General features: G+C 45.4%; 3 protein-coding genes and 1 non-coding gene across 5 annotated transcripts; 2 read left to right on the forward strand and 2 right to left on the reverse strand.

Moving 5' to 3' along the window:
- Window positions 1-3,522: 3,522 nt before the first annotated feature.
- tgds (TDP-glucose 4,6-dehydratase) lies at window positions 3,523-7,316 on the reverse strand. Its single transcript, XM_008292396.1, has 12 exons — window positions 7,134-7,316; window positions 6,029-6,095; window positions 5,883-5,951; window positions 5,715-5,805; window positions 5,496-5,644; window positions 5,316-5,414; window positions 4,784-4,843; window positions 4,512-4,555; window positions 4,269-4,434; window positions 4,072-4,127; window positions 3,864-3,961; window positions 3,523-3,770 (listed from the first exon to the last, which is right to left on the reverse strand). The coding sequence occupies exons 1-12, from the start codon at window positions 7,178-7,180 to the stop codon at window positions 3,694-3,696; spliced, it is 1,023 nt and encodes a 340-aa protein (XP_008290618.1). The 5' UTR covers window positions 7,181-7,316; the 3' UTR covers window positions 3,523-3,693.
- Window positions 7,317-8,809: 1,493 nt separating this feature from the next.
- On the forward strand, window positions 8,810-18,679 carry gpr180 (G protein-coupled receptor 180). Of its 2 annotated transcripts, XM_008292398.1 has the most exons (10): window positions 8,810-9,017; window positions 10,159-10,302; window positions 10,374-10,468; window positions 12,348-12,453; window positions 13,586-13,766; window positions 14,478-14,527; window positions 15,144-15,301; window positions 15,382-15,579; window positions 15,656-15,733; window positions 16,333-18,679. In XM_008292398.1, the coding sequence occupies exons 1-10, from the start codon at window positions 8,876-8,878 to the stop codon at window positions 16,486-16,488; spliced, it is 1,308 nt and encodes a 435-aa protein (XP_008290620.1). In that variant the 5' UTR covers window positions 8,810-8,875; the 3' UTR covers window positions 16,489-18,679. The 2 variants fall into 2 exon arrangements, with proteins under 2 accessions (XP_008290620.1, XP_008290619.1); XM_008292397.1 differs by having other exon boundaries at window positions 15,382-15,733.
- A 1,025-nt stretch (window positions 18,680-19,704) lies between these two features.
- Window positions 19,705-19,786, reverse strand: trnas-cga (transfer RNA serine (anticodon CGA)). Its single transcript has one exon. It is a non-coding gene; the product is annotated as a tRNA-Ser (tRNA).
- A 1,167-nt stretch (window positions 19,787-20,953) lies between these two features.
- smim11 (small integral membrane protein 11) lies at window positions 20,954-24,506 on the forward strand. The gene is made up of 3 exons (XM_008292400.1): window positions 20,954-21,059; window positions 21,893-22,109; window positions 23,956-24,506. Exons 1-2 carry the CDS (start codon window positions 21,045-21,047, stop codon window positions 22,079-22,081), a joined length of 204 nt encoding a protein of 67 aa, XP_008290622.1. The 5' UTR covers window positions 20,954-21,044; the 3' UTR covers window positions 22,082-22,109; window positions 23,956-24,506.
- Window positions 24,507-27,695: the final 3,189 nt, after the last annotated feature.

A 27,695-nucleotide genomic window follows, 5' to 3' on the forward strand; every position in this document is an offset into this window, starting at 1 on the left:
GACTGGTCTGACTGGTCTGTGGACTGGTCTGACTGGTCTGTGGACTGGTCTGACTGTTCTGTAGAACAATCTGACTGTTCTGTGGACTGGTCTGACTGTTCTGTGGACTGGTCTGACTGTTCTGTGGACTGGTCTGACTGTTCTGTAGAACAATCTGACTGTTCTGTGGACTGGTCTGACTGTTCTGTGGACTGGTCTGACTTAGCGAAACAAGGGCCATCACTTAATTTCATGGCTCTATGCCTGCAAACCCTCGTAGTGATCATAGCCGTTGTCCGCTGGACGACATGTCATATCGGTGTCATGGCGGGGATGTCTGCTGTGAGCCTTTAGCTGTAGCAGGTCTGTTGTAGCCGCTCACTGCTGAGCTGGGCGCTATAATGTGAATAGGTACACGTCCTCCAAACAGTAAATGAGTTTAAATATCATGTATTTCCTCTGAAAGAAAACTCCAGCACTTTAGTTTTGTTTTTATTTCCAAAACCTTCTGATGCCTTAACCACAGGGTGATACCCAGCCCTAATGGAGCCGATGGAGCAGTTCCTGGATACGGCCTTGATTCTGTGTCGCTACGGTAACTGAGTTACTAGCGGGACAACTTTGATGGTCAGAAAACACTTAATGGTGCTATGCTCCCATTGCTGCGGCCTGCAGGCCCCTCCGTCGTAGAAAGACTTCAGATCCCACAGAAAATCCTTCAGTTACTTGGTTCAACTCAAGTCTTCTGTAGCACGTGTCCTTCAAACCTCCGAGAGGTGTGTGACTGAGAGTGTAGCAGCGCAGCGTGTCGACCGGAGAGGCTTTTCCACAGCTCGGTGTGCGTGTGTGAGTGTGTGTTGTGTGGAAAGGTTCTTCCAGATATGAAACTGTTTAGTTCTTGTTTAGTTGAGTTTTTTATTTTGGGACCAGGTGGAGTTCTAGTTAACAGCAACTGTAGGATTCAGCTGTTTGCACACAGAGTTCTCGAGTCTACTTTCGCTGCTAGTTTGTGTAACTTATCAAGCATTTTTGAGAAATATTTATTTTTATAAGCCTAATACAAAAAGTTGATATTTTACAAAGTGACTTGACCAAAAGACAGTAAACAAAAACACTGGCACTTGAATGTTGAATGTCATTGGTATGAGTGAAAATTTCTATTTTTCTGGGGTAGTGTGAGCTTTTTAATGTTAAAGATGCAACGTGTGGGGGTTTCTCCTTCCATATGTCACTGGAACAAGCTGTGTTTACATGCAGGCGGCTTTGAAACGTACACTAACCGATTTACAACGAGCCGCTTGCACATCTCTTTACCAGGTTCATTCTCTGAAACGAACATTTGGCTCCAAGGGAAGGTCCTCGCTTCCTCGTCTGCATGAGCTGTGCTTGGCTTCACACTAAAATAACCCGACAACACTTTGCAATAAGTGCTCTGATATTTGTGTTTCCCGACACCGTCATCGGCTCAAAGCTTCCTTTTATTCAGGACTCACAAATGGGTGAAGTTACGGACGCTAGCATTTAGCCGTAAAGTACCTCACAGAGCTGCTCGCTTTCAGCATGACCAGGTGCCTTCCTTTTGTCGTTTTGTTCTGCAGTGTGCACGTGTATTCTGTGGTTCCTGGAAAATCAACATGACCTGCACATTTTAGTCAAAAATCAGCACGAGAGTCCGACCGATGCTGGATCATTTGGGCCGATGTTGATTTGAAGGAGTAAGAAGCTGGCGGTGAATCGGCCGATGTGTACATGAGTTCTGTTGTGAGGAGAAAATGATCATCGTTTGTTCGCTTCTCAGCAACATGTTTCCCTCGACTCCGCTACCTGCTCAGCTAGCATGCTCTGCTACATGCGCTGCACACGGTAGACGAACGTCGCCTTCATGTCTCTCAACCAGAAGACACAGACGAAGCGCTTCTTGTTGTTTTGCAGCTGCTGTGACTGTGACATATGAAGAGAAACGTCCTGCACAGGTTACCTTTAAAGTCACATTGGACTCAGTATCAGATCCACAGACCCGTTCTGCCGGCGGGTTCCATTGCCAATAACGATGATCGACCATAAACAGCCGTTTTTAATTGGCAGACAAATTTGAGAACAATGCCACCACATATGCCAAGGTTTGGATTAAAAAAAATAAAAATAAATTACAAAACGTTACGATCAAAGACCATTTTGTAAAAAACAAAAACAAAAAAACAAACAAACATGCAGTACAAAAAACAAGTGTCCAGATTCTCTCCAAGTCAGTTTACTTTGATTTCTTTTTTGGATCTTTACACTTCTCCTTCTCGTCGATACCCTCGTTGTGAATGTCTGGCAAGTGGCGATCTTTCAAGTCTTCATAACACAGAATTAACTGTGGTTCTATTGCTATGTTGTTGTGATTTGCATATTTTCAGGTGTGTTAGCGCTGCCACGGGGGCGCTTCTGGCCAATCAGAAACGGGGATCCATCCAGAAGTCTTTCACGTGACAAAAGAGCTTCTTTTTTTATTATTATCAATAAATTGCAGCTGATCAGTATTCATGTGTCCTGCATGAGGAGAATAAGTTTTACTGTCGGTCCACGAAGCACAGGCCCAGAAAACCCACAACCATCGACAGCTCTGTGTACGCAACAGCTTTCTGAAGTTCTTGTGAAAGGCCACTCTGGAAAACACTTGGCGGCTTTATTTCACGTTCAATCCGATTAGTAGGTGATCTAAAACATCTAAAAGTGTGTAGTTGTATTTAGGAACGATTGCTGTTTTAGAATTGAAATGAAATAACGGAGCGCGGTGCCGTCGCCGTTCCTGACTGGCCAGACCGCCCTCAGTGTGACCCGCAGCAGCGCCGCCCGCCTGCTAGTTAGTATTTGCTTTATGTATTAGTTTAGCAGTTGTGCACGAAGAGCACTGCACGAAGAAAAAAAAGAAGAAACTGTGCAACTATTCTGATTTTACCACAATTAAAGGTTTGGATTTGCAGATGTAATCAAGTGTCAGCGTGTTTTTGACGTTCTGGGACGAAAGAAAGTCGCTTCATTTGAAGTTTAATATTTAAAAAAACGCATCTGACTGGAAGCCGGCTGCAGGTTTTAATCATTATGAGTCTTTTTGATTCAGTCAACCCCAAAGTATTCATGCAAACGCCACATTTTGATTCATACTGAGTTCTTATATATCCAGTCGGTTTCTTCTTGCTGAAATTACCACAAAAAAAAAAACACACTAGAGAAGACATTCTGTTACATCCATCCATCATCTCTACACCTTAGTCCTCACCAGGGTCATGGGGGGCGGAGCCTATCCCAGCTGAGTCAGGGTGAAGGCAGGTTCACCTGGACAGGTAACCAGTCTATCACAGGGATATTGGATGCAGATGCAGAGAGAGTTCTTCCTGAAGGTGCCGTGGAAGCAGCACTTAAAGCTCAGTCACTGGGCTTGATTTGCTGAAACGTTCTGGGACCTTTAACGCCTGAACTGAACCCTGTGAAGTTGGTGGATGTGCAGTAAAAGATAAAACCGTGTTCGTGTCCAGAGAATCACTGAATAACATCAAACACCTTTTAATCTGAGCTGGTCGGCTGTTTAATGAAGTTCTCGGGTCACATTCAGCCCAAAACGAGTCAAACGAGCCGCGTCGGCCGAGTGTCCTGGTAAAGTGCGTTCAGGTCCTGTTGGTCCAACAATCATCACGTAGAGGCTGGTGTGAGCCGCGGCGCTAACTGAGGTTATGTGTTGGAAGCGTCGTCAAGCTGGATCTGGCTTCTGTCTGACCAGAAGTCTGGGTTCTCTCGGTACCATTTCACTGTAAGACACCAGAACCAGGAACAGACATTACTCAGAGAACCCTCGTCCTCCAGGCTCTCTCGTCGTGTCGTAACGCGTCGTGTGTTCGTACCAGTTTGTCGGATTCCTTCGGCCCAGGACACCTGAGCTCTCCAGCCGAGCTGCTGCAGCTTCTCGCTGGTGATGGGGTACCGCAGGTCGACCCGCGGCCTGGAGACGAAGGAAGATCAACTAAATCCAGACGTTATGTGAGGAGATTTGTCTCGATGGGATCATGAAAGAAACAGTCTCACAAAGAACATCTTGAACACTTCACTCACCTGTCGGGAACAAACTCGAGCCAATCACTGACCTCGTGGTCCGGTACGTCCTTCACCTGAACACAACACACAGTCAGATTTCTTTCTCACCACATCGGATCGGTGAGACTTGTTTTTATTCTCATGTGATTTTATTCTGAGCGATATCAGGCAGAAGAATCTCCTTCAGGACCAGTTCCATGTTGTCTTCAACCCACCATCCTAACGAGCTCCCGGGCCAGTTGCATGATGGGAACCTCGCAGCTCGTCCCCACATTGTAGATTTCTCCCACGGTCCCTTTCTCCAGCAGCAGCAGGAAGGCGTCGACGGCGTCGCTGACGAACAAGAAGTGCCGCGACTTGGGCAGCGTTCCCTGGATGGTGCTGAAAGAAAGACCGATTCATCCGATTGGCTTTATTTACATCAGATTAAAAGCTAAACCGGATCGTGAGCGACCTACCATTTCTGGTTCGTTTGTAAGAGGGTGAGAAACCTCGGAATGACCTAAAAGAAATAAAAATGTTGTTTCTTCAAAAGCTTTAAAGCACAAAGTTCAATTATTGGACTCAGTGTCAGGTGAGGTTTGTCTCAGCGAAGGCGGATCTCGCAGGTTTGCAGCTTCGGTGAGGAAATGCAGATTAAGTCCTACCTGCTTGTAACACAAATCCAGCCTCCTGACGGGTCAGAACCGTTGTTTCACAACACAAAGCTGCTCGATTTGTTTTCTCTCACCTTCTCGGTGAACTGCCGCGGCCCGTAGATGTTGTTGCTCCTGGTGATGATGACGGGAAACTGGCAACAGAGCAGCGCTGAATGAACAAAGACGATCCGAACGGACATCAACCCAATCAGGGCCCAGAAAGGGAACGAAACCAAGTATCTGTAGAAGCTAATGTGAGCTAATGTGCCAGAATCTGGAATCAACCTCGCAGGTTTTATCAACACTAATCACCATTATTCAGTCAGAAAAGAGTTTTTTTTGCCAATTTGTTTTGCTAAAGTTGTAAAAAACTGGAACCAACGTGTGCACAGGTGTTGGAAATAAACCAGGAGCTCTACACACGATGGATGTTTTACTACTTTTGTTCTCTTTACTCGGTGAAAACGCTGCCGAGTGGCTCGTTCGTTAACATTTTGTGTAAATGAAATACGTCACAGTTTAAAGCTCAGATTCGATTCATTTTTATTTGAGTAGTTCAAAGACCGTTGGAAAGCTGAAGATCCATTTTGTTGCTTTTTGAAAGAGAACAGACCTGCTGCTCACCTGGTACTGGTCCCAGTACGACCTGACCAGATACTCTGCGGCTGCTTTGGTGGCAGCGTACGGGTTGGACGGCCTCACTGGACTGGTCTCGTCAAACACCTGCAGAGGAAAACATACGGGTCAGATTCTGATGCGTGAAGACATCCGGCAGCCCGACGGAACCACGACGGGAGCCTGCACCTGGTCCAGGCCGGCTCCGTACACCTCGTCGGTGCTGACGTAGACGAAGCGCTGAGGCGGGTGTCGGGCCTGACGGGCGGCTCCCAGCAGCGCTCTGGTCCCGTCCACGTTGACCCGCTGGAAACTGGACGGAGCTTCGAACGACGCCTCTGACGGGAGAGAGAGAGAGAAGTGAAACCCGATTCTGGCAGCAAGTCGGTCCGAACGGCTGCTGCTCACCGACGTGGGTCTTGGCTGCCAGGTGGAAGACGACGTCGATGTTTTCTGTGCTGAAGACGTGTTTCAGCAGCCGCGAGTTGCACACGTCGCCCTGCGAAGACACGAGTCCCTGAACCGGTTCAACAGACACCACAAAAGACTTTAAAGTGGCCGTGAACTGCTTCTCACCCTGATGAACGTGTAGTTGGTTCTGTCCTCCACGGTCTCCAGGCTCCTGAGGCTGCAGCAGTAGTCCAGCTGGAGCACAAAACAAAACCCAGGTTCATACGACATCAGCGCCACCACACAGAAGCCAGCAGCCAGAGCAGACTCACGTTGTCCAGGTTGATGATCCTCCAGTCCGGGTGTCTGCTGACCAGCGAACACACCAGGTGGGAACCACTGAAAGAAAGAAACGAGTTTCACGTCTGTCCAGCAGCTTAACAGCCAACAAATGTCGATCCAGGGTCCAGGAGTTTCTTTATAGGTGTCAGAATATCAGTAAAAATAAAATAAAATCAATCCCCAAACCCACTGTTTTACTTTAAAATAAAAAAAGGAAAGATTAGTTTTAAAATTGTCCCAAAACTGCATTTTGTTGATGTTTTTTATTTACAAAAAAAGAATAATTATTTAATAACAGCCCAGGTTTTGACTTTTTTTGTTTGTTTCTAATGATGATTTAAATTTTTTTTTAAAATAGCCCCAGATTTAAAAAAAAAAACAAAACTCTTTAATCTCAGTGTTTTTGGGTTTTTTCTTCTTTTCACAAATGAAATAAATTTTCTCTTAAAATGCTCCAAGAACTATTTCCTAATTTTTTTTTTAAGGTTTATTTTAATTCTACACAAATGTACGCTGAGATATTAGATTATCGTTCGTAAAAGTCTGAGATGTGTTTACTACAGTCAGCACAGTTTATTGTTTTATTGTGAGGTCAGTTATCATCTGTCCAGTCAGCAGATTGTTTCTGACTGTGTGCTGTTTGTTGTATTAAAGCTGTAAAACATCATAAATGAGATTAACTCCACAGACCTGAGATTTAAAGGAAACCTCATGGATTCACTTTTATCATCACATTTTGTCTTGTGTTTGTTCTGGAATCACGTGACTGTGGTGCTCCTCTTGTCCAGTTTACAGTCATGATGCAGAAACACTGCGTCTGGGCCGATCAGAACCACAATAAATGTGGAAACATAAGACTGTCATAAACATGAGCCTCACATGTAAAATAAAGTAATTCTGTCCTGTGTAAAGTCCCTTAAAGCTGAAACCAACCGGATGTGTTGGTAGATATTAACTGTGGAAGCTCCATTCAGCAGACAGGTTTCACTCCATCTGGACCGAGTCGGAACAACAGAATCCTGTGAAAGTTTCGTGCTGTTCGCAGCAGAAAAGCTTCCGTTTGGGGACCTGTGCTGCTGTTTCACTCAGACTCACATGAATCCGGATCCTCCGGTCACCAGAACCGTCCTGGTAAAGTCCATCCTCTGCTCCTTCGGCCCGCCTCACACGAAGCTCCCCTCTGGACGGACTCACCGCATCTTGCTCGTTCTTTCCTCCGCTGACGAGCAGACAGTCTGACAGAACGCCGCTGCTCCGCTCACCGCTGTTTACTTCCGTACAGTCGCTGCTTTGTTTGCTGCGCGACAGTCGCGGCTCGTTTACGGCAGTGTTGACACGTTGAAAAGGGGCTGGACGTCAATACGCACGCAGACTGGTTTCTACGCTCTGATTGGCTGTCGAAATATGACGTGAGGGCGTAGGCGCAGTTTGATTGCGTGAAGCCCAAATCAATCAAACTGTCAACGGTGCCGACTGATGAAGGCAGCAGAGTGAAGCTGGATGAAATACATATGCAACATCCGGATGTTTTCTCCAAAATAAGAGTGTATTAATTCACACGCTGCAATCTTTAGATTTTAATTGCACAATTTTCAAGCTATTTTAGAGCAACATTATGATTAGGATCGTTAGTTTTATTTATGATTTATAATTAGGACTCAGCAATATGCATAAAAAAGGAATATATTCACAGAATGCAACTGCAATATGAGCAATGTTTTGCCTTCTTGGTGTGGTTCGTACTAAATAGGAATATTTCTCACATGTAAACCTCGGTTGTTTTTTTTAAATTTCTTTATTTATTTATTTTTAAAAATCTGGCTGCAAAATAAGAGGTTCACACCAAATACTGAGATGACTGATATTTACCATCTCAGAATAATTTAATTTAAACATGAAATGTATTCATGCATATGTACTTATTTTATTTTATTTTTTGTATTTGACAAAGTTTATAGTTTTGTTTTGTTTTTTATGTGTTTAACAAAATTCCCGAAATTGAACCAAAAACCAATTAAATAATCTTTGATTGTTGTTTTTACCTCAATCAAACAATAAAAGCTATTTACAATAAATTACGAATTATTTTCATGGTTCGTGGTCCTTCAAAATTCCTAAAATTGCATTTAAAATGTCTGTTATCATCCCATTAAAATGCTGCATGCAAGTAGCTGATGGTCATCATTAAATGATGCAAATTAATTAATTTTGAAGAGGAAAAAAAAAGAAAGGATTCGGTTTTACAGCAGAAGCATCAAAGTTGAGTTTTGCAGAATGTATGTTTGGAACATTTTGTCGTGATATAAATGAAAAACAGCCGTTAGATTCTTATTTCTAAACTGATAAACTGTGACTTAGCTTTGGGTGCATTTTTTGTATCACTGAAAAAACTCTTGATGCTCAAAGAAAAGAAAAGAAAAGAAAAGAAAAGAAAAGAAAAGGCCAGAGTTTGGTAAATGGGTTTAAATAATATAAGAACATATCTGTTAACAGCTAATATTTGGATTTTATGTCAAATATATTAGAGATACGTGGAATTGTTTTTAAAATACTTCACATATATGTTTTATATGTGTAGCCTATATGAACAACCTAGTCATTATTTTATTTTATACTGATTAATTCCTAGTATAACTGCTCTGTGTGTGACATTCTGAGCACCATTTCGTTCATGCACTCCCACAATCAGCTTTATTTTGAGCGCAGAAACCTCCAACTTCCGGTGCGAGCCTGTCTCACTGCGGCCGCCTTGACGCAGCTGCTTCACTTCTGGCTTCGTGGCTCATTGAATCGATCAGCCGCCGTTCGCTGGTCGATAACCGCGCAGTGAGGCTGAGATGTCGCGTTTGTGGGCCACGCTGGCGGCGGTGGTGGTGCTGCTCGGCTCGGAGGCTGCCGGTAAAACGGTGACGGGACTTCTGAGGAGCGACGCGGCGCGACGGCAGAGCGGCCAGTTCATCGCTAAATTCATGTTCCAAGGTACCGCCGCGGTGGACGTGTCCGCTGCCCGCCGACACTTCGCTCATTCCTCTTATTTAACATGGCGCCTGGACCCTCCGCTCGCTGCTGGCTTTGCTTTTATTTCTCCGTGTGTGTGACGAACGCGTCACTTCATCTGCCAACATCTGCACTGATTTTCCGACTCGACCAACCTCCGCTGTGACTTCGTGTCTTTCTCACATTCGCCCGCAGCAGCAGCAGCATCACCTCTTTTCAACTCCTCATCCTCTTCTCTCTTTTCTTTCTTTTCATGTTTTATCACGTTTCTTGATGTGTTACGAGCTGCTGCCCGCAGATCAACATCCGAGCTGCATTTAATGAGAAGAAATTAGAAGAAAACCCGACTTAAGTTATCGTCTCCTCCACGAAGCGAGCCACACTCCGCACATTTGAGCTAAAAGAAAAACACGCATTTTTGCACTAAATGCGCATGCTGTGTCACTGTAATGGTCGCCGAATTGGAGAACAGCGCCCAAAGATGCAGTCAGTGTTTAATTACTAGCGAGCTCAATTGTATTTCATGACAAACGAGGAAAATTTAAAAGTGGCAGACTTTTAAATGAAGCCTGGTGTGGAGGTCTGACTCGACCAGGTTCTCACTTTACTTGAATCAGTTACAAAACACTGTTCAAAAACAGTCCGTTTTTTGATTATTGAGGAACTACCGTCAATACTTGGTTCTGATGTCAGTGCAGCTTGTTTTACGGTTGTTTCCAGAGTTTCATGAAGCTGTCACGGTGGAAAAATGGAGTTAATTTCGGTGTTTTTCTGATGGAGCTCTGATGAGGGTCATGTGTCCCATACATGTTGATGTCATTCTGGATATTTAGAGTCTTAATATCCAACAGAAGTCCCTTTAAGCACATGAGTAGATAACCCAGGAGGCCATCACCGTGCTGCCCCTGAAATACAGTTTTATAAAGTCCTGCTCGACCACAGCTGGAGAACTTTAAAACTTTTGAACTTTAAAATGAAAAACAAACAACAACAAAAAGCCCCACGTGTGTTCATAGCACTGGGAGATAAGACGATGGCTCTACATGCTGTAAACACTGCATTCCCTGTTTGCGGGTTTTGATCCGTCTCCTCTCTGCTGTGGAAACCTTGAATCCTGGTCCAGGTGGCAGCGGCCTGCTGGTGTGTCGGCTCGACAACTCGGCTCTGGCTGCAGAGAAGGAGTCCCGACTGCTGCTGTACCAGGACATGGACTCGGACCTGGACAACCTGAGCTGCTCCGACAGGCTCACTAAAGCCCATTTCACCGGTAAGAGCCGGCTGACACGGCGCCGACCTCTGCTGCGACCGACATATTGATTTGTTCTCCTCTTCCTTCAGTGTCTCTGAGCCAAGAAGAACACAACCAGACGATCCCCCGCCAGCCGTCGCCCACGGCCTGGCAGGTCCTGTACGCCGACAGATACACCTGTCAGGTAGGAGACGCTCACAGAAACACAGCGTAGGTTGGAGGAGGACGAATCCTGAGTGGATGTTTTTGATCAGCTGAGTGGGTTTGAGTTCCAGTTAAACCGGCAGAAAGAAAAGCAGCCGGAGTGGAAGTACTGTCGACTGTTAGAGGCACGTTTTCCATCACTGTCATAAATCTACGTTTTTATTCTCACCTAAATTAAAAAGCCAAACCAGAGATGCTTCACTCGTTAAAACACAAACACAGTCGTGACTCGATAATCCGACACTAAATGTAAAACCTTCTTCTATGTTGGATTGTCCAGACGGAGGTCCAGATACGAGGAGGGCTTGATGCTGGAAGGATCATTAGTTGTTCATTATTGTTCATAGTTGTTATAATAACTAGTAGGGCTGGTCCCAGTAGAACTTTATGGGCTCAGTTAATGATGAATAGCTGAATATTCGGGGCAGTCGGGGGACACTTCCACCCCGGGGCAGCGCTCTGACGGGGTGGAAGTGTCCAGAACACACAGGCAGTACTTGGCTGCTGATGCTAGTTTAGTTAGCGCTCACACTTCTGTTTCCTCCATCGGTGGCGGCGGGGGAGTGGCAGATACGCTCCACCGTTACCATCCATGTTTACTTCCATAAACACTGAGCACGCTCGCTGCGTGTGACGTCGTCGTGTCCTCTTCTGCGCATGCGGGACACTTTTGGCTCGTATGAAGTTCACACAGCAGATCACATACAAGTCGCATTGAAGTGGAAACGTGAAGGAAGTCACAAAGAAATCCTCATTGAGCATCAAGTCCTGCAGTGTGAACGTAGCCAATCTGTGGGATTGTTCAGTCAGATAATACGCCGTCATCCTGATTGGTGACATTAAATGTCATGTCGGAGTCACAATCCAAGGCTGTCGCTATGTTAAGGCTGTTTTTATGGGTTCTGTTGGTTTTTCCTACAAACTTGTCGGACAGCAGGTTTAGGATTGTTAAGGGTCGATTATCGGGTCATGACTGTAGTTCATCATTTTCTGCTCGTTGTCCAAACAGAAGTGAACTCCACCATCAGCGGGTTGATGAAGACAAACATGGCCGCGTTCACGTTGATACTCCACCAATAATCGGTACAGGAGCCAAATCAGAAGTCAGTGGGTTCAGGCGGAGCTCAGACGTGTCTTCTGTGTGACGCAGTTCAGATCCCGTAAAGAAGAACATTTGAAGCACTGGGAGTCGTGTTGTGCGTCATTTTGTTCACAGATGTTTCCGTCAGACACACGGTCGACGTGTCACTGCTGGTCTCTGTTTTATAGAAACATTCAGTCTCGTATTAGAATGAGACCAGCGTCCTGACTTTAAGCCTCATCGAGGAGGATCCGATCAGCACCAGCGCTGAGTCCGATTGAGACGGGAAACGTTCTAATGTGGCGGTCCAAATCAAGTCTTGTTGCCGCATGTTCCGGTCCAGATGCTCTGTGGGAACGGACCGGTCCAACTCGGTCAGTTTCTTCCACTGAATTACTAAAGTTTTTGTTTTTTAAATAAAGTTTTTTATTGAGAGTGATCCTAAACACACTTGAACATATATAAAAATTGTTCCGGCTTCGATGAGGCTGATTAATCAGTGAAATATCTCCGATTGTTTCTTTAATGCCACGATTTGGACTCATGGAATCAGACGTTCATTTTGTTCTGCCTTCACCTGATGGATGTCTGCATTTCTTCTCTCTACTAACTGCTTGTGTTGGCAGCAGCGTGGGTGAAGAGCCACGCCTGGGACAGTAAAGCTGATCCTGAACCAGCAGTCCAACACTCAGGCAGCCGTTGGTCCTTAGAAACACCTGAATCCTCTTGATCCTGAGTGGAGGCCGACTGATCTCGTGTGCTTCTCGTCTGTTTTCAGGACAACGCAGTGATTCCCTCTCACGCTGATCTCACCTTCACCGTCCTGCTGCTCAACGCCGACTCCGCCGGAAACCCTCTGGAGCACTTCAGTGCAGAGGAGGCAGGTCAGACATCCGGCTCGCTCCGGAAACACAGAGGAGGAGCTAGAAAGTGTGTGTGATGGCACGAAAGAGAAGTCAGTGAAGTGGCTGGTGTCGTCACGGTTTTCTGTTTTTGTTCTGAATCCGGTGAAAGCAAAGAGTTCATTTGTTTTTGACTCTGCCTGGATTTGGTTCGTTTTTCTGACGAAGCGTTTTTAAAAGACAACCTGAGACTGGAATGACATCTCCTGATTTCAACCTGATTAATTAACTGAGAGACTCGTGCTGCTGCTGATTGGTGCGTTATGACAGGATGAGTCTCCGGTTTGAGTCACTTTGGTGCCTTTTGTTTTCCTTAGTTGAAGGCAGCAGGTCTTTTAAAGGCGGTGGCTCAGGCGGTGGAGCAGCTCGTCCTCTGATCGTCAGGTTGGTGGTTCCATCCCTCCTCAGTCGGAGGGTCTTTGGGCAACACGCTGAACCTGAAGTCGCCCCCTAACGGCAGGCATTAGTGTATGAATGTGATCTACTCTCAGATGTACGTCAACGAGACGTCTCACTACCATGGACTCGTTGTGATTGTAGTTCTTCTGGACTCTGGTTCTGTTGCCCTCATCTGTAGCTACGGTGTCATGTGTTTGGTGTTGTTAGCGCTGAAGGTTCCTCCGGGCAGGCTGTCCTGTTCTGGGTGTCGGCCGCACAGCAGCGTCTGCGTGTTAAGTTCATTTAAACGCTGAGTTGTTTTGTTTTTTTTTTGTCTTGTTTTTGATTCCTTCCAGTAACATTAAGTGTAAAGAAAAAAAGACAAAAGGAATGAAATCAGCTTTGGCTCACAGCTTCCTGGTTGCACCGAATGTAGATTAAAGGGACTGAGATGAGATTTCACAACTTTCAGGTTTGCTTTCCCGATGAAATGTTTTTACAGATTCTAGCTTTGACAAATGGGGCAGTTTTTTGTTTTTATATATATAGACGACATGTTTTCAAAGCTGCTCGTCTTTTGGGGTTCAGATGGTGAATATTAGCAGAGAAGCTAGAGAAATGAACGAGGTTGAAACGCTCCTTTTACACGTCCCGTATGTCGCGGTTATGACTTGTTAAAGATGTCGGGATGGTCCTGAGGGGTCTGCACCGTTAACGTGGCCGTTTCCTCCCTCAGGGCTGCACAGTTTCTACTTCCTGCTGCTGCTGGCCTACTTCATCGCCGGCTGCATCTACGTCCAGCCGCTGTACCAGGCTCTGAGGAAAGGGGGACCGATGCACACCGTCCTCAAAGTCCTGACCACGGCGCTGGCGCTGCAGGGCTGCTCGGCCCTCTGCAACTACATCCACCTGGCCAGGTAGGCTCCCTGGACACCGGCTCGCTCTCCAGCTGTTTGAAACGCAAGGAGAACAAAAGCACGGTTCACGATCCAAACTGGACTTTCCTGATGCCGTAACACATCCGTTTATTTTCACCTTAAGTCTCATTAAGTCTGTGTGATTAAAACTCAGATCTGTAATTTAATTTAAAAATATTAACCACAAAATTCTGTCTTTGAAAGAATCGCCAAAGTGGCACCGGTTAGCGCCAGGAACGGACCAAACAGATCGTTTATCGTGTCTGGCTGTCAGAGAGCCTCTAAGTCTGCGCTCAGTGTGCTGTTTTATCAACGCCACGTTATTTCATTTCAGAACTGGTCAAAATTAAACCAGATTCTGTAGAAATGGAAGAGTTCTGCATCCGTTGGCACAAAGTCAAGAGTGTCAAATGTTCTGACGCTTTCTGGCTGCAGCACGGAAATAAATGAAATGTTTGTGGTAGAATATCTGTCCTGCTTCGTGGTTGTTCTGGTTCCACAGAGCTGCACAGCTTGTGACAGGAACTTTAAAAAAATAAAGGACTCCCAGAAGCCACTTGGAGCTCAGTGGCTTCCATGTCAGAGTTTTTACGCGTGGGGCTGTTGACAGCGTTCAGCTTCCTGTTCCTGTCGCTCGTGTTCTCTGGTCAGCTGCTGCATTCGTCCTCAAAGACAACCTGAAGCAATGCGTCTGTGTTTGTGTCTCTGCAGGTATTCCAGAGACGGCGTCGGCCTCCCCCTGATGGGCAGCCTGGCAGAGTGTACGTCTTCTCTAAATGTCTTTCCATCTGTGTTTTCATTCAAGTCGCTCACATGAACTCTGAAGACGGTTCCCCGCCGGCCGTCTCAGAATCATCTGCTTCTTTATCTCCAGTCGCTCCGGTGTGTTAATGAAGCCACGCTACATGTTCAGAGTTAGTCCCCTGAAGCACACAGAGGTGCATCATTTCTGAGCCCTGAAACTTCAGCAGGTGACATTTTTTAAGCTGAAAAACACATTTAAGTTCTGGTTAAAAACTGCAGCCAACTCTAGTGTTCTTCCACTGAGTCTGTCTGAGCTGCTGAAGCTACGAGGCTCAGAACTGATGGAAGCTGTGAGGAGAGCGGCGGCGGCGGGCGCTCGTCACATACGCTGTGTTGTTGTTGTACATGGAAGGCTCTGCCGGTACAGTTCAGATGCAGGTGCACCAGAGTGTTTGTTTTTGCCCCGTTTTCACACAATGACGGTTAGAAATGTTCCCCGTCACCGTGGCTGTGGTCCTGCTGGACAGGTTCAGCTCCTGCTGGAGACGGAAACATCCTTCTGTTGGTCTGCCAGGTTTAGAGACAGCGCCGCCTCTCTGTGTGACGTAGCGTCTTCTTGTCCCTCCTGTGCAGTCTGGGACATGGTGTCCCAGGTGTCCATGCTCTACATGCTGCTGAGTCTCTGCATGGGCTGGACCCTGAGCCGGGGCAGGAAGCCTCAGTCCAGACCTCTGCAGTGGGAGCAGTCTCCGGCCTCCACGGCCGTCGCTGTCGGCGGAGTCATCGCGCAGGTACGTAGGGACTCGATGCTGGCCACATGAGAGCGACGTGGTTCAGGCTGAAGGAGAAATGAACCCACTGTGTGTTTCAGGGAGTGCTGCTGCTGTGGGAGCAGTATTCAGAGTCGGAGAGCGAACATCACAGCTTCCACGCCCAGCAGAGCCTGGCCGGCCTCCTCCTCATGGCTCTGAGAGTGGGCCTGGCCCTGCTGCTGGCCTCCATCCTCTACCAGATCATCTCCACCGAGAGGAGCACCCTGAAGAGGGACTTCTACCTCAGCTTCGCCAAGGTAAGCCCACGGAGCTCTGACGCCTCCACACGGCAGCTGCTCAGGTGGTCACGTGCTGCTGCTTTGCTCTGTGCAGGGATGCTTCCTGTGGTTCCTGTGCCACCCCGTCCTCATCCTCACGTCTGCCATCTTCAACGAGCACCAGAGAGAGAAGGTCTGAACGCACAGCACACATGTTGTAACGGGTCTCTGCTTCATGCCGATTAGAACCAAAACACAACCGATCCTCAACCATCTAATCACTCACTGGTGATGTGCTGCCGGCCGTCGCTCAGTTTCACTTTTTTCTTGTTTTGTTTTTTTTTGTCCAAAACATCTGAATGTTGAACCGTCTGAGCAGTTTCTGGGCATTTGTTTGCTTCTGTCACACGTTTTGTGGAGAGAAGCTGAAGATGACGGCTGGTCGCTGATGATGGCGTCACAGTCGAATGCAGAATCATTAGATTTTTACAGAATCTGGTGACAGAAAGAAGTTTATTTTAAAATGTGACCTGCAGAATGAAGTGATTCTGAGGAAATATTACGACTTTCAGCTTCGATTTGGGACGATATCCAACCAAAGCTGAAGTCTCTGCTGCAGTAAATCCTGTAATTTGTGCAGATGTGAACTTGCATTTCAAAGCTGGCAGCAGGTTTTGGGGTTCAGAGGGTTGAACCGGCTGAACACGTCTCTGATTCTGCGTTTACACATTTCACTGAGCTGAGAGTGCGATGAGCTGAAAGTCGTCTCTAACTCGTCTTCCCGCTGTTCAGGTGGTGACGATCGGCGTGATCCTGTGCCAGTCCATCTCCATGGTGATCCTCTACCAGCTCTTCCTGTCCCGCTCTCTGTACTGGGAGGTGTCCTCTCTGTCCTCCGTGTCCCTGCCGCTCACCATGTCCAGGAGCAACCACAGGGGGCGCTACTGAGCACCGAGGACCTCCTGTGACGCTGCAGGGACGCTTCTCCTGCGACAGCCAGAGGGCGACGCTTACAGCAACATCCTACCTCCAGCTGCAAACGGTGAGCGGGACCGGGAGCCGGTTTGACGCAGGACGGACGCGGATCCGAATGAAGACAGATGCTTCACGACGTCAGGAAGCAGCGGTTCAGTTAGATTCACGACGTGGAGCTTCAGCAGGGATTGAAGTGAGCCGGGGCAAAGCTGCTCCGTTTGCCAAAGAGACGCTTCGTAAGATGGAACAACTGTGACTGGAGGCTGGAGGTGATCCATGACCTCACGCTGTCGGCAAACTCCATGAAAAGGCCAAAACCAAGAACACGCTGCTTTCTGAACGACCTCCAGCTTCTGCTATTCAGCAGTCGTTGGTCTGGGACTGCTTTCAGCTGCGAAGGAACACACATGTCCTCGTGTGGGACTGAGCGCTCGTCATTATGTTGTTGATAGTTTTCGTTGGACTTGGGGCTCTGAGTCCACAGCAGGTTGTTGGTTTTGTTCTTGGTGGTTTCAGATGACGATGGACTTATCTGGCCTTTGACCACGAGCCAAAAAAAGTCGCTTCACACGCGAGCTGTGCGTTGAGTTGTTTCTCTGGGGATTTATTTATGAGCAGACTTTGCTGAACCTTTGACCTCTTGCATCCTGTAGCTGAAAACATACTGCATGACTTATTTTTTTAATCTCTGAAAGGAAAATCAGGAGGAACCGAAGTCGACGATGGCTGAATCCCACCGTGTAAATACATTCCAAGCCTTCAGTGGTGGCGTACCGGAGCCCAGAGGGACGCTGACGCAGTTCAGATGATGAAAACACGAACACGGGAGTCCCACGTGAACTGACGGCTCATATATTTATTCAATTATTTATTTTTCCGAGTGAATACTTGGAGAGCAGCACACTACAAACATCAAGGGTTTTGTACAGCTTCATGTCTGACTTCAGTGTTTCAATATTCACGTCCACTTACTTCCTCGTGCAGCAGGTAATAAAGATTGAAAACAAACCTGATGGAAGACGGCTATGATTGGTTATCATGTGATCAAAGCCTCTGCACTGTTTGACTTCATGCAGCTTTATTGGCTGATGGTGAAACGTGGGTGAAAGCTTTAAAGAAAGCAGCCAGTTCGTGGGCTTTGAGTTGTCCTGAGGAGTTCGTTTTAACCCTCTGAACTCTGAGCACCTTCTACTTTTGACTGTGAGCTCTTAATCACTCCAACATGAAGTCCTGCACCTCCACGGACAGCATGCAGCGTGACACCGTCAACTCAGGAAGATGGGACAAAAAACACCGTTTTTATTTCATTATTTATGGAACAAAAATCGATAAAACCTGGAATCAGCATGTAGTCGTTTCATTTTGATATTTTGCGACTTATATTTTAAGTTCCCTGATTTTCTGTCATCGCTCGTGGCTTCACAGCAGCACCAAAGAGCACACAGTCAGTTAGTAAATAAGAATAACATCATTTTAATGAAGTATCACAGTTCTGAGCGTCGGTTTGGTCCGTTTTCCCACCTGACCCATACGTGACGACTTCAACAACTGTTTTGCGGTTTGTTTCGATGGTAAATCGCGCCATTTCACCTGTAGATTTTGGGGATCAGAGGGTTAAAAACTGATTCTCTCAGATGGATTGTTCATGTTTCAGAACCAGCAGCCGGCGCGTGCTCGTACAAAACATGGACCCGCCTTGGTGAACGTTGCTCAGCAGCACCGACAGCGGTCCAGAACTCCACAGGTCAAAAATGCACTTTGATGCTCAGCAGTTTGAGGACACAACGATTCGCTGGACCCCACAGCTTACCCAAGGTGCACACGAGAGTTGAATGTGCTGGAACCTTGTGAGAAAGAACGATGCTGAGCCACTGGCAGGACACGAACGATGAAACGCCGTCAGCTCCACGTCATACCGGAGCATCGGCCCCCGTGGACGGCTTCTTGGTTTTATTCTTTCCCACAGTGACAATCCTGTGAATGCATGTTTGCCCTTAAACTGCTCGACACAGTTGCGGTTTAACGACTTTTTTTTAATGTACAATGTTCACATCTCACACTTGAGTTGCATATTATTGTTTTTTTTTTATAACCTGTGGAAATGTGATGAGGCCGGCTGTAGGAGTTGTAATAAAATGCATTTCACAGAAGAAAACTAGCAAAACCACATTGTTTTCTTTCTCGGGTTCGGCAGACATCACCTTATGAAGCAATCTGATGTTTTCAGGTCTGAACATGAGTCCAGTCGGAGTCCGATGTCCTCGGTGACATATGTGGAGCAATAAAAGCCGGCAGAGTGTGGAGTAACGGTGGCACAGGGAATGAGGACCAGAAATGTTCAGTGTGCCTCCGCAAGTGTTTAAATCCATCATGACACACAAACACACAGGATGGAGTGACTCATCTTTACATTTCCAAAGTGTCTCAAACGAATCAAATCCAGTTCAGTCGCATGTTTCAGGTCCTCTGCTTTATGTGACGGCAGACCAGAATAAATATATTCATCATCAGTCTTTGTTTCTGTCGCACCTTCCTTTCAAAACCAGAGTTACAGCAAAACAGAGCAGGAGAGACAAACAAACAAATGACAAAAAACCCAAAACAATCAACAATAATAAAACAGACAAACAAAAATTATTGTAAACAGCAGCATCCAAAAAGTACAAGAAAATAATTAAGTAAAATGCATGTATATGTGTATGTGTGATATATAAAATATATAAGACACAAAACAACAGTAAAACATTAGAAATGACAAGGCATGAGAAAAAGCAATAAAACATTAAATAATTACAACAAAACATGACAAACAACAGAAGAAAAGAGTAAAAACCAAAAACAGAATATTGGAAAAGACAATACAACATGACAGCGCGTCAACAAAGCATTAGGAAAAGAAAACATGAAAAAACGACAGTAAAACGTGAGAAAAGCCAAGAAAAGCGAAATCTTACCAAACAAGAATCAACCATGAGAAAGGACGAGAAAAAGTGAAGAAATGGCAACGATTAAAAAAATGCTATTTAAATTATGCAAATGGAGTCTGTGCAGGCGGGATTTGAAACATTAATCTATGCTTTGCAGCGACTAAAAAACAAAAGTCAGCATATACACGACATTAGCTTCGTCTTCTCGGTCAAAACAAGAATATTTAAAATGTTTAACCTCCCAAAGATATAAATTAAATTTCGTCACGAACAGGATTCGAACCTGTGCGGGGAAACCCCATTGGATTTCGAGTCCAACGCCTTAACCTCTCGGCCACCGTGACTACGCATGTCACGTCTCACACCAAGTTGTCATATAAGTCAACACATGGACTGATACGACGTCCAACATGTTGTTGGATTATAATTAAAACAGGTTGTCAAGAAACGCTGCGCAATTGCAAGTAATCTGAAGCCAGCGATATTAAACGTGTCTTTAACTTCCGAGTCCGTTTCTTGAATCTGAATCCTGCGCGAACAGCAGCTGTGCAAGTGAGCGACATTTTAGCCACTTTTCTGGCTCTTTTCAGGGCAGGGAGAGAAAACGAAGGACCGACTTCACCGCAGCTTCGTGCTGATGAAAACACAGACAAGCAGCATCGTCGTTGCAGCTGCAACAGTTCTCCAAGCTAACCAGTGTGAGTCCAGCTAACCAGCTAGCTAACCAGCTAGCACGGTGAGAGTCTCAAACTCGCCTCATGTGTGCAGTTTCATATCTTCCGTGATTTTGGTCTTGTTTTTTTCCCCCACCTCGATAAGGATATCCTTCCAAGGTTTTCCCACTTTCCAAGCTAGCTCAACTCGGTCTGTACTGAACAAAAATACTCATGCAGCATGTTTTATGAAACTGTAGTTTTAAAAATGACATTTACAAAACTCAGCCATAACATCCCAGTCCACAAACAAAATCTTCTACACAATCCAAGTCCACAGACCAGGAAGCATTTTCACACTTTACACTAAAACTACTTTGGATTGGATGTGAAGATGCGCATACAACACTTTCTGGCTTCTGCAACGATATAATTATCAATACTTTTTGTAAGTTGTTTAGAATTGTAAAAAGCTAAACAAAATTTATGTTATTAAAGTTTTACAACATATACTACTGTATTGTAAACATGGTGAAGGATATATTTACTGATGCCAGAATATTCGAGGAAGTCCTCGTGTGCCGAAGGTAATGATGCATTCAGTGTTGGTGGGAAAAGCTACAATTGACAAAAGTTATCCGATAACGTGATAATTCATCAAGCTGAACATCCAGTTTTCCGCATGTCTTATCATCAGAATCACATCTATCACCACGCAGTGACGATAAATGAAAACTAGAGAGGCTGACACCGAAAGATCTGTCTCTAAACCTAACCTTTGAGTGTGGATGGTGCTTTGTCCCATGAACTTAGAATGCAGCACAGATGACGTCCAGCAGATGTTGCGTTTCTATTGGCTCGCCAGTGTAAGCCCCGCCTCCTCACAACGAGCATTAACAGCGGTCTGGCTGTCACAGTGAACACGGACTGCAACATCACAGGAGCGAAAATGATCAACTTTAAGGTAAACAAGCCGAAAATTCTTGTTCAGTAGATGCTAAAGTCACGTTTTATCATCTCTGTAAAACTGTTGTTTTCTTTTGGGCTCTTATTTGTTCCTAATTCGTCTCAGTCGTCACTAGCATGAAGCTAACGCTGCTACACTGACTCCTCATCTGGAGCAACAAACGGCACATTTAGCCAATTACAAAGTTTAGCATCGTTACACTAAACAGTAGAAATGACTGTCATGTCAACTTTCTGTTTGTTAAATTTGTTGACGTTTTGATGTGTGAGCAGCTGTGAACAACCAGGTAGTGACATGTACACCGTTATGTGAACACTGCTCAGACTTCAGTTGGAAAATGCGTTTATATTAACGCTAGAAATGAGTTTAGAGGAACAAGTAAAACAGCAACAAGAGCTGAAAATCTGCTGGAACAAAGGTCCCTGAGTGAACTGCATTCATGCCGAATTCCAGCGTGATCTGATGCAGTTAGATGACCTGTTATATGGAGCACATGTTCAGTGAGGATGTGAATGAATCAGACATTTGTTGGGTTTTTATTGAGCTTTGGGAATAGAAGCTGTGTGACCTGTTAGAACTACAAGCCCAGAGTGCACATGGCATGCAGCTGCTTCTCTCTTTCACGCGTCACCTCTCCTCTCTGTGACCAAATTAACTCCCATGAAGACAGCTGAGGCCCCTGGTGGAAATGAGGGAGGGGGAGGAACATCTTCTCCAGAGTCCCGGACTGTTCCAGAGACTTCCTTTTCTGTGCCGAGCAGGGAAAATAGAAAACTGCTCAGCGCACCTCTGTTTTCTCCTCTCTAATGTATTTTGAACTCTGTCTCCAGGCTTTGGACAACGTCCCTGTCCTCTTGTACATCTTGGCACTGAAGACACTGCTGCTGTGTTTGGCGTTCGCCGGGGTGAAGATTTACCAGAGTAAGAAAGCAGAGGAGGCCCTGAAGAAGGAGCAGGCAAAGAAGAGGAGGCTGGCCCAGCAGACACAAGAGCTCATTGACAACCTGAAAGAGGACTGAACAGAGGAGGGGAGGCGACTGTGCACAGGTACCTCATCAGGAAATACTCATTAGAGTGTTGGGGCTACAGGGAGGCTTCGATCAGGCTTTGTGATCGTGGGTATAATGTAGAAACATAGGGCCATGCCGAGAGTGATGTCGTGACCTTTACAGGCATTCACATGTAAAATTGCAATTCCATTTTTGTAAAGAAATACACGTCTAACGCCGCTGTGGACACCTGGTGGCTCTGATGGGGAGTAGAAAACGGTGTTGAAGTTGTTATAACTGGCTATGTTTCAAACTATCATGAATTCTGAATCTGTATTTCTCCACTGAGCCTCCGGTCTTGGTTTGCACTTTTCTCCTGAGCACAGCGTACGTCCTTGAACACAACACGGTTGGTTAGAACTGGTTCACATACTGGGAGACAGCAGACACTCCTCTGTTCTATCAGTTACTTTAGATACACGCCTTTTGGACAACACACACACACACACACACACACACACACACTTTGTATTCGATTCAAGCAGGTTCGGTTTACATTTCAGTGAACTTCCACATGAACAGTGGTTAGCGTGTCCACGTCTCAGTAACTGGACAATTAACCTTGTTTGCGTACAAGTCCAGCCTCGGTATAAGGCAGGCCCAGCCCAACGAGATAAATGTGAATCATTTCCGGATATCAGGGCTCCTCCTGATGGAGATCTCGTGAGAGCTCTGTCACTCTGAGCCCAGCGCTGCCTCACTTTACCTGTGACCTGAATCAAGTCAACATCTGTGAACTGAAGATTTCTCCGGTTTGTTCTTGGGCTTCCAACTAAAGAATCGGGTTAACAAAGTGCATTTATTTCCCCCTATATGTATTTATTGAGCTGGGTGGAGCTGAGGAACAACATTCATTCCTCATAAAGTCACTGAAGAAGACAGAGAGGTGATAAATTCGGGTATTTGCTCCAGTGGATGACGCCAGTCTGAGCTAAGACTTGTCAGCAGCACCCATTCTCCAAAAATCTCTCTTAATGATAGAAGTTCAGTGATTATGACACATGTGGACTCTAAAAATGCTGTAAACATTGATTCTGGGTTTTTACATTTTTAAAAAAATTTTTTAAAGAAGAAAAAGATTTACATTTTTAGTAATTTCTGACAAATAAAACCGTCACACTGCACAGAAGACATTTCTTAGTTCTAGTCACGGTTGTGCGTTTTTGATAGAGGTGCAGGACTGTTCATGTGACACAAGACAGAAAGCTCTCACAAATTGCTTGGAGTGAAGAAGGTTAATGTCAAAAAGGATTATACATGTACGAGATGTTTCAGGACTGGTTTCACTAAAGATATATTTCAAACCCAAACTACCAGTTTTCCCCGTCAGACCATCAACCAGCTCGTCTACAGAGGTCCTGCAGCGTTTGCTTCATTCAGAGAAGAGGCAGAGTTGTGTCATGACCAGTGGAGGCTGCTTCACCATGACAACCTGCTCACAGCGCCCTGAGCATCCCACAGCTCCTGCTGAGAAGAACATCTCCTCCCTCTCACCCCACCTGGCTCCGTGGGATTGTTTCCTCTTCCCCAAACTCAAGGGCTCATCAAGGAGACCCGTTTAGAAGAGGTGGACGACATCAAGATGGCTGTGAGGACGGAGCTGAGAGGATCCTGGAGAATCCTTCCAGGAGTGCATGGCGGCGTGAAGAGAAGGCTGGAGGAGGGTGGTAGACTCCAGGGGGATTACTGGGAAGGAGGAAAACTGGTAGTTTGGATTTGAAATCTATCTTTTGTGACACCAGTCCTGGAATTTTTGTGACACACCTCGTATATCGGTGGATTAGACTCCGTTGTTCAAATAAGAGGGACTGTGATCTCACAATGCTTCTTCTCTCTTCTTCAAGGACACGTTACATGTAGCGCAGCTACAAACCACGTTCTCCAGATATGAGCAGGATTCCTGACAGTCAGCAGCAGATGAACTCTTCTGTGCTTCAGAACATTGGCTCCAGTACCCAGACTGTTGTAGTTTTCTCCATCTTGTGGGAATGTTTGACTGAACCAGGCTTTTCTAAGGTGAACGCACGCAGACTCCCAAAACTGAGGATGAGATGAGGTACTTTTTAAAATCTTTTAAACAGAAATGACTTGAGTGAGTAAAACCCCACATGTTCAGCATCATGTTGTCATTTGCCAAACATCTGCTCCGCTGTCAGCTCCACTTCCCAAACATCATCTGCCTTGTTCACACTTGTATCTTCAGCAAAGGTTCAGACTCTGTGGAAATGAGTCCAACACTTGAATGAGCTTTACTTTGTACACCAGGTAGAAGTTTGTCAAATCTGCTTGTTTATATGAACACAACATGGCATTTGTTCTGTAAGATTCCTTGTAAATTGTGAAGAAGCTTTGTGCCTACTTTTTGTAATAATTAAACGGTTTGTTCCACATGTGACATGTTGCCAGTCCTTTATTTCTCTGACTGACTGTGCAGAAAGTCACACACCCACATCTTTAATAGCACTTACATCTGGCCTGCACATGAACGTATAATATCGAGGGAAGAGGAAAGAAGCACATTGTAAAATCCTGCACATGAGTGATCCTGTTCTGTTTCACATGGAAACAAGTTAGGAGTCAGATAAAGAAACAAGGATGAAAGCAGCTCAGACAGCAGCTCCTACATCAACACTGACCGCAAGGCAAACAGGAGGAACCATCAGTAACAGGGAGATGCATTATCATTTGGACATAAAAATGACTTTTTCTTTCAATTATTTTTTTCCTATAATTTGTACTGAATAAAGTTTTTTAGGAAACACTCTGCTTGTGCTGCTCTCACATTTTGTTTGAACCTTTACATTGATCCTGTAACTCTGAATTGCTGATGACAAGAATACATTTTGGTCCAGGTAAAATACATGTCCACATTTGGGTTTCTTTCTCTTGAACTTCCCCAAAGGGATGAATGAAGTGTCTGTCTCTTAAAAAGATGAACACTTTTTCCTATAATTCGCCCACTTGTGCTGTTCTTACATTCCTACAATGATCCTGTGTCTGTGAGTTGTTGACCAGAGGATGTAAAATTAGCATTGACAGTCTGCACATGTGGATGTGTGACAGCAGGAGGAAAAAAAAGAGACATAAAGTGGACGTAGAAACACAAAGAAGAGCAGCAGGTTGTGCAGATAAAAAGCTTACAGCACCTGGTATTCCCAGGCAGTCTCCTATCCAAGTACTAACCAGGCCCAACCCTGCAGGGATCAGACATATTCAGGCTGGTATGGCCGTAAGCAAGTCCACATGTGACCCACTGCAATGCTAGCTCTTAGCTTGTTAGCTTAGCTCTTAGCTTGTTAGCTTAGCTCTGTAGGAAAGCCACAGCGCGAGCCCAACTCTGTGTCAGTGGTAATTAATTATAGCGAGAACATTAATTAAACTCCAGGTGACGATGAAAGCATGTAGACATGATCAGTTTGTGAGTGTGTTCAGATCTTCTGGTCACGTTCATGTGGACATAAAACCAGTCAGATGATGGTGATGAGTGTGTATGAAACGTCTGATGGATGTGGAGCCTGTTGCTTATGGCCACAGCAGCCTGAATACGTCTGATCTTGGAAATAAAGCAGGGTTGGGCCTGGTCAGGACTTGGATGGGAGGCTGCCTGGGAACACCAGGTGCTGTAAGCTTTTTATCTGCAGAGGACGCTGCTGCTGCTCCTTCACTGGAAACAGCCTTGGAAAATCAGAGGAGGAAATATGATTAACATATGAAGACAAAATAGAGAACTAACCACTGGAAGCAGCAGCTACAATCAGTGATTTTATACACTGTTGGCTGATTTCATCTATAAGATATCAGACAGATGTAGTGGAGTCAAAGTAAAACACCATCAGACTGAATGACTGAGGCAAGTTCTCAAGAATAAGGACATTCAACTTTTACTTAAAAACAGAAACTGCACAATGATGTGGAGGCTCCAGAGACTCAAAGTGGGGCGCTTGCTCCGGATGAAGTGGAAGGAAATGGATGGACGGAACCAACGACATGGACGAACCTCGTCCTAGAACTTTGACCTGAACAAAGAACATTTTCATGAATCTGAGGTCGAGTCCTGCTGCTTTGGGAAAAGGACACAAACTGGTTTAAAGCACAGAGACACGCAAAAAGAAGAAATCTGTTTCCTGCTCCGACAGCAGTGACGTCAGGCTCCTACCTGTTCTCCAGGTGAGTTGAGCTTTACCTTGTGAGTAGGTGTGTCGCCGCTGCTTTTCTCCGTCTGAAGGTGAGTAAACGACACTTTAAACTCTTTTCTAGCTGCTGTCAGTTTGGTTCCAGCAGAAGCAGCAGAACCGAGGCTCCACAGCTCCGTGTTCGCTCCTTCCTGGGACACTAAAGTTGTCCGTTAGCGGCTAAAACCTCCGAATGTGTGTGAACTTTGAGGAGAAACGTCCCCAAACTGGTGCAGTTCGGATGTCTTCAGTTGTACAGCACAGTTATCGTTAAGCTGCCACCGTGTGAGAAGAAAACTATGTTTTAACTCGTCATTAAACGCTGTGAACCGCCACATTCAGCCAAAGGCAGCCCGCTACAATGCTAGCTCTTAGCTTGTTAGCTTAGCTCTTAGCTTGTTAGCTTAGCTCTGTAGGAAAGCCACAGCGCGAGCCCAACTCTGTGTCGGCGGTAATTAATTATAGCGAGAAGATTAATTAAAGTCCAGAAGATGATGAAAGCATGTAGACATGATCAGTTTGTGAGTGTGTGTCAGTCACTGTCTATCAGGATGGGTCATGTTGATCCATACTGAACTAAAAAGTGAACTATGTCCAGTTCATCAGATATATCAGTTAATGAGCACTAATGAAACACATCTTGATGGGGGTCAGAGGAGTCCTTTGGTTTCTTTGTGGGTGTTGTTGCTGTTTGATTACTGTTGTGTACCATATTTTGACACATCCTTTTTCTGCTGTACTTGTACCGTGGTCAGTGAGAGTCATGTGACTAACTGGCGTGTATTATTTTCGTGTAAACGCACACGTAGTTCGGCGGGTTAGATCACCATGATATCAATCCGCTCAAATCAGCTGGCGCGGATCAGCTGTGTCTTGACATGTGAATGAGAGAAACGCCATAAAACATGGATTTCGAGGTTAATTTCAGTATTTTTGGCCGAAACAAAACGTATGAAGTGTAGGAAGAGGAGGAGAGCAAACGAGAAGATCAGCAAAAGCAACGACATGGAGACTTCCAGCATGGTCAGCAGAGCTCCACGGCTCACTGGCGTGCAGCGTGTGCATAAAATAGTCCCAAAAACGTAGGCGTTATCAGCAAGCTCTGTGAATTAAATAAATACTTAGTGTGTTTGCTCGCTGTGTGGGACCATGGTATAAGAGAGAGATGAAAAATCAAATCAAAACCATCTGTTCACACAAAATCATCTGATTCCACATTATTTACTGTTTTTATAGATTATACATAAATTATGACTTTTTACTGTGATTTGACTGAAACCTGTTCAACAATCAATCCTTAATATTCAGAACGTTTCTATCAAATAACATCAAATATCAGCAAAACAATTCATGATTTTCTTTTTTCCAGTGAACATGTGAATGAAAACGTTCTTTCTGTGTTCTCAGTAGAT

Source organism: Stegastes partitus, unplaced genomic scaffold (assembly GCF_000690725.1).
Source record: "Stegastes partitus isolate 25-593 unplaced genomic scaffold, Stegastes_partitus-1.0.2 Scaffold807, whole genome shotgun sequence".
In the NCBI taxonomy this organism is placed as follows: Eukaryota; Metazoa; Chordata; class Actinopteri; family Pomacentridae; genus Stegastes; species Stegastes partitus.

What these genes read in the sequence shown, in the direction of transcription:
- tgds (XM_008292396.1), bottom strand. Translation starts at nt 7,180, where the DNA reads ATGGACTTTACCAGGACGGTTCTGGTGACCGGAGGATCCGGATTCAT. An exon ending in GGCAGCCAAGACCCACGTCG is followed by an intron (nt 5,645 to 5,714) that starts GTGAGCAGCAGC and finishes CTCTCCCGTCAG; the next exon opens with AGGCGTCGTTCGAAGCTCCG. An exon ending in ACGGAGCCGGCCTGGACCAG is followed by an intron (nt 5,415 to 5,495) that starts GTGCAGGCTCCC and finishes TTTCCTCTGCAG; the next exon opens with GTGTTTGACGAGACCAGTCC.
- gpr180 (XM_008292397.1), top strand. Translation starts at nt 8,876, where the DNA reads ATGTCGCGTTTGTGGGCCACGCTGGCGGCGGTGGTGGTGCTGCTCGGC. An exon ending in AACTACATCCACCTGGCCAG is followed by an intron (nt 13,767 to 14,477) that starts GTAGGCTCCCTG and finishes GTGTCTCTGCAG; the next exon opens with GTATTCCAGAGACGGCGTCG. An exon ending in GATGGGCAGCCTGGCAGAGT is followed by an intron (nt 14,528 to 15,143) that starts GTACGTCTTCTC and finishes CCTCCTGTGCAG; the next exon opens with TCTGGGACATGGTGTCCCAG.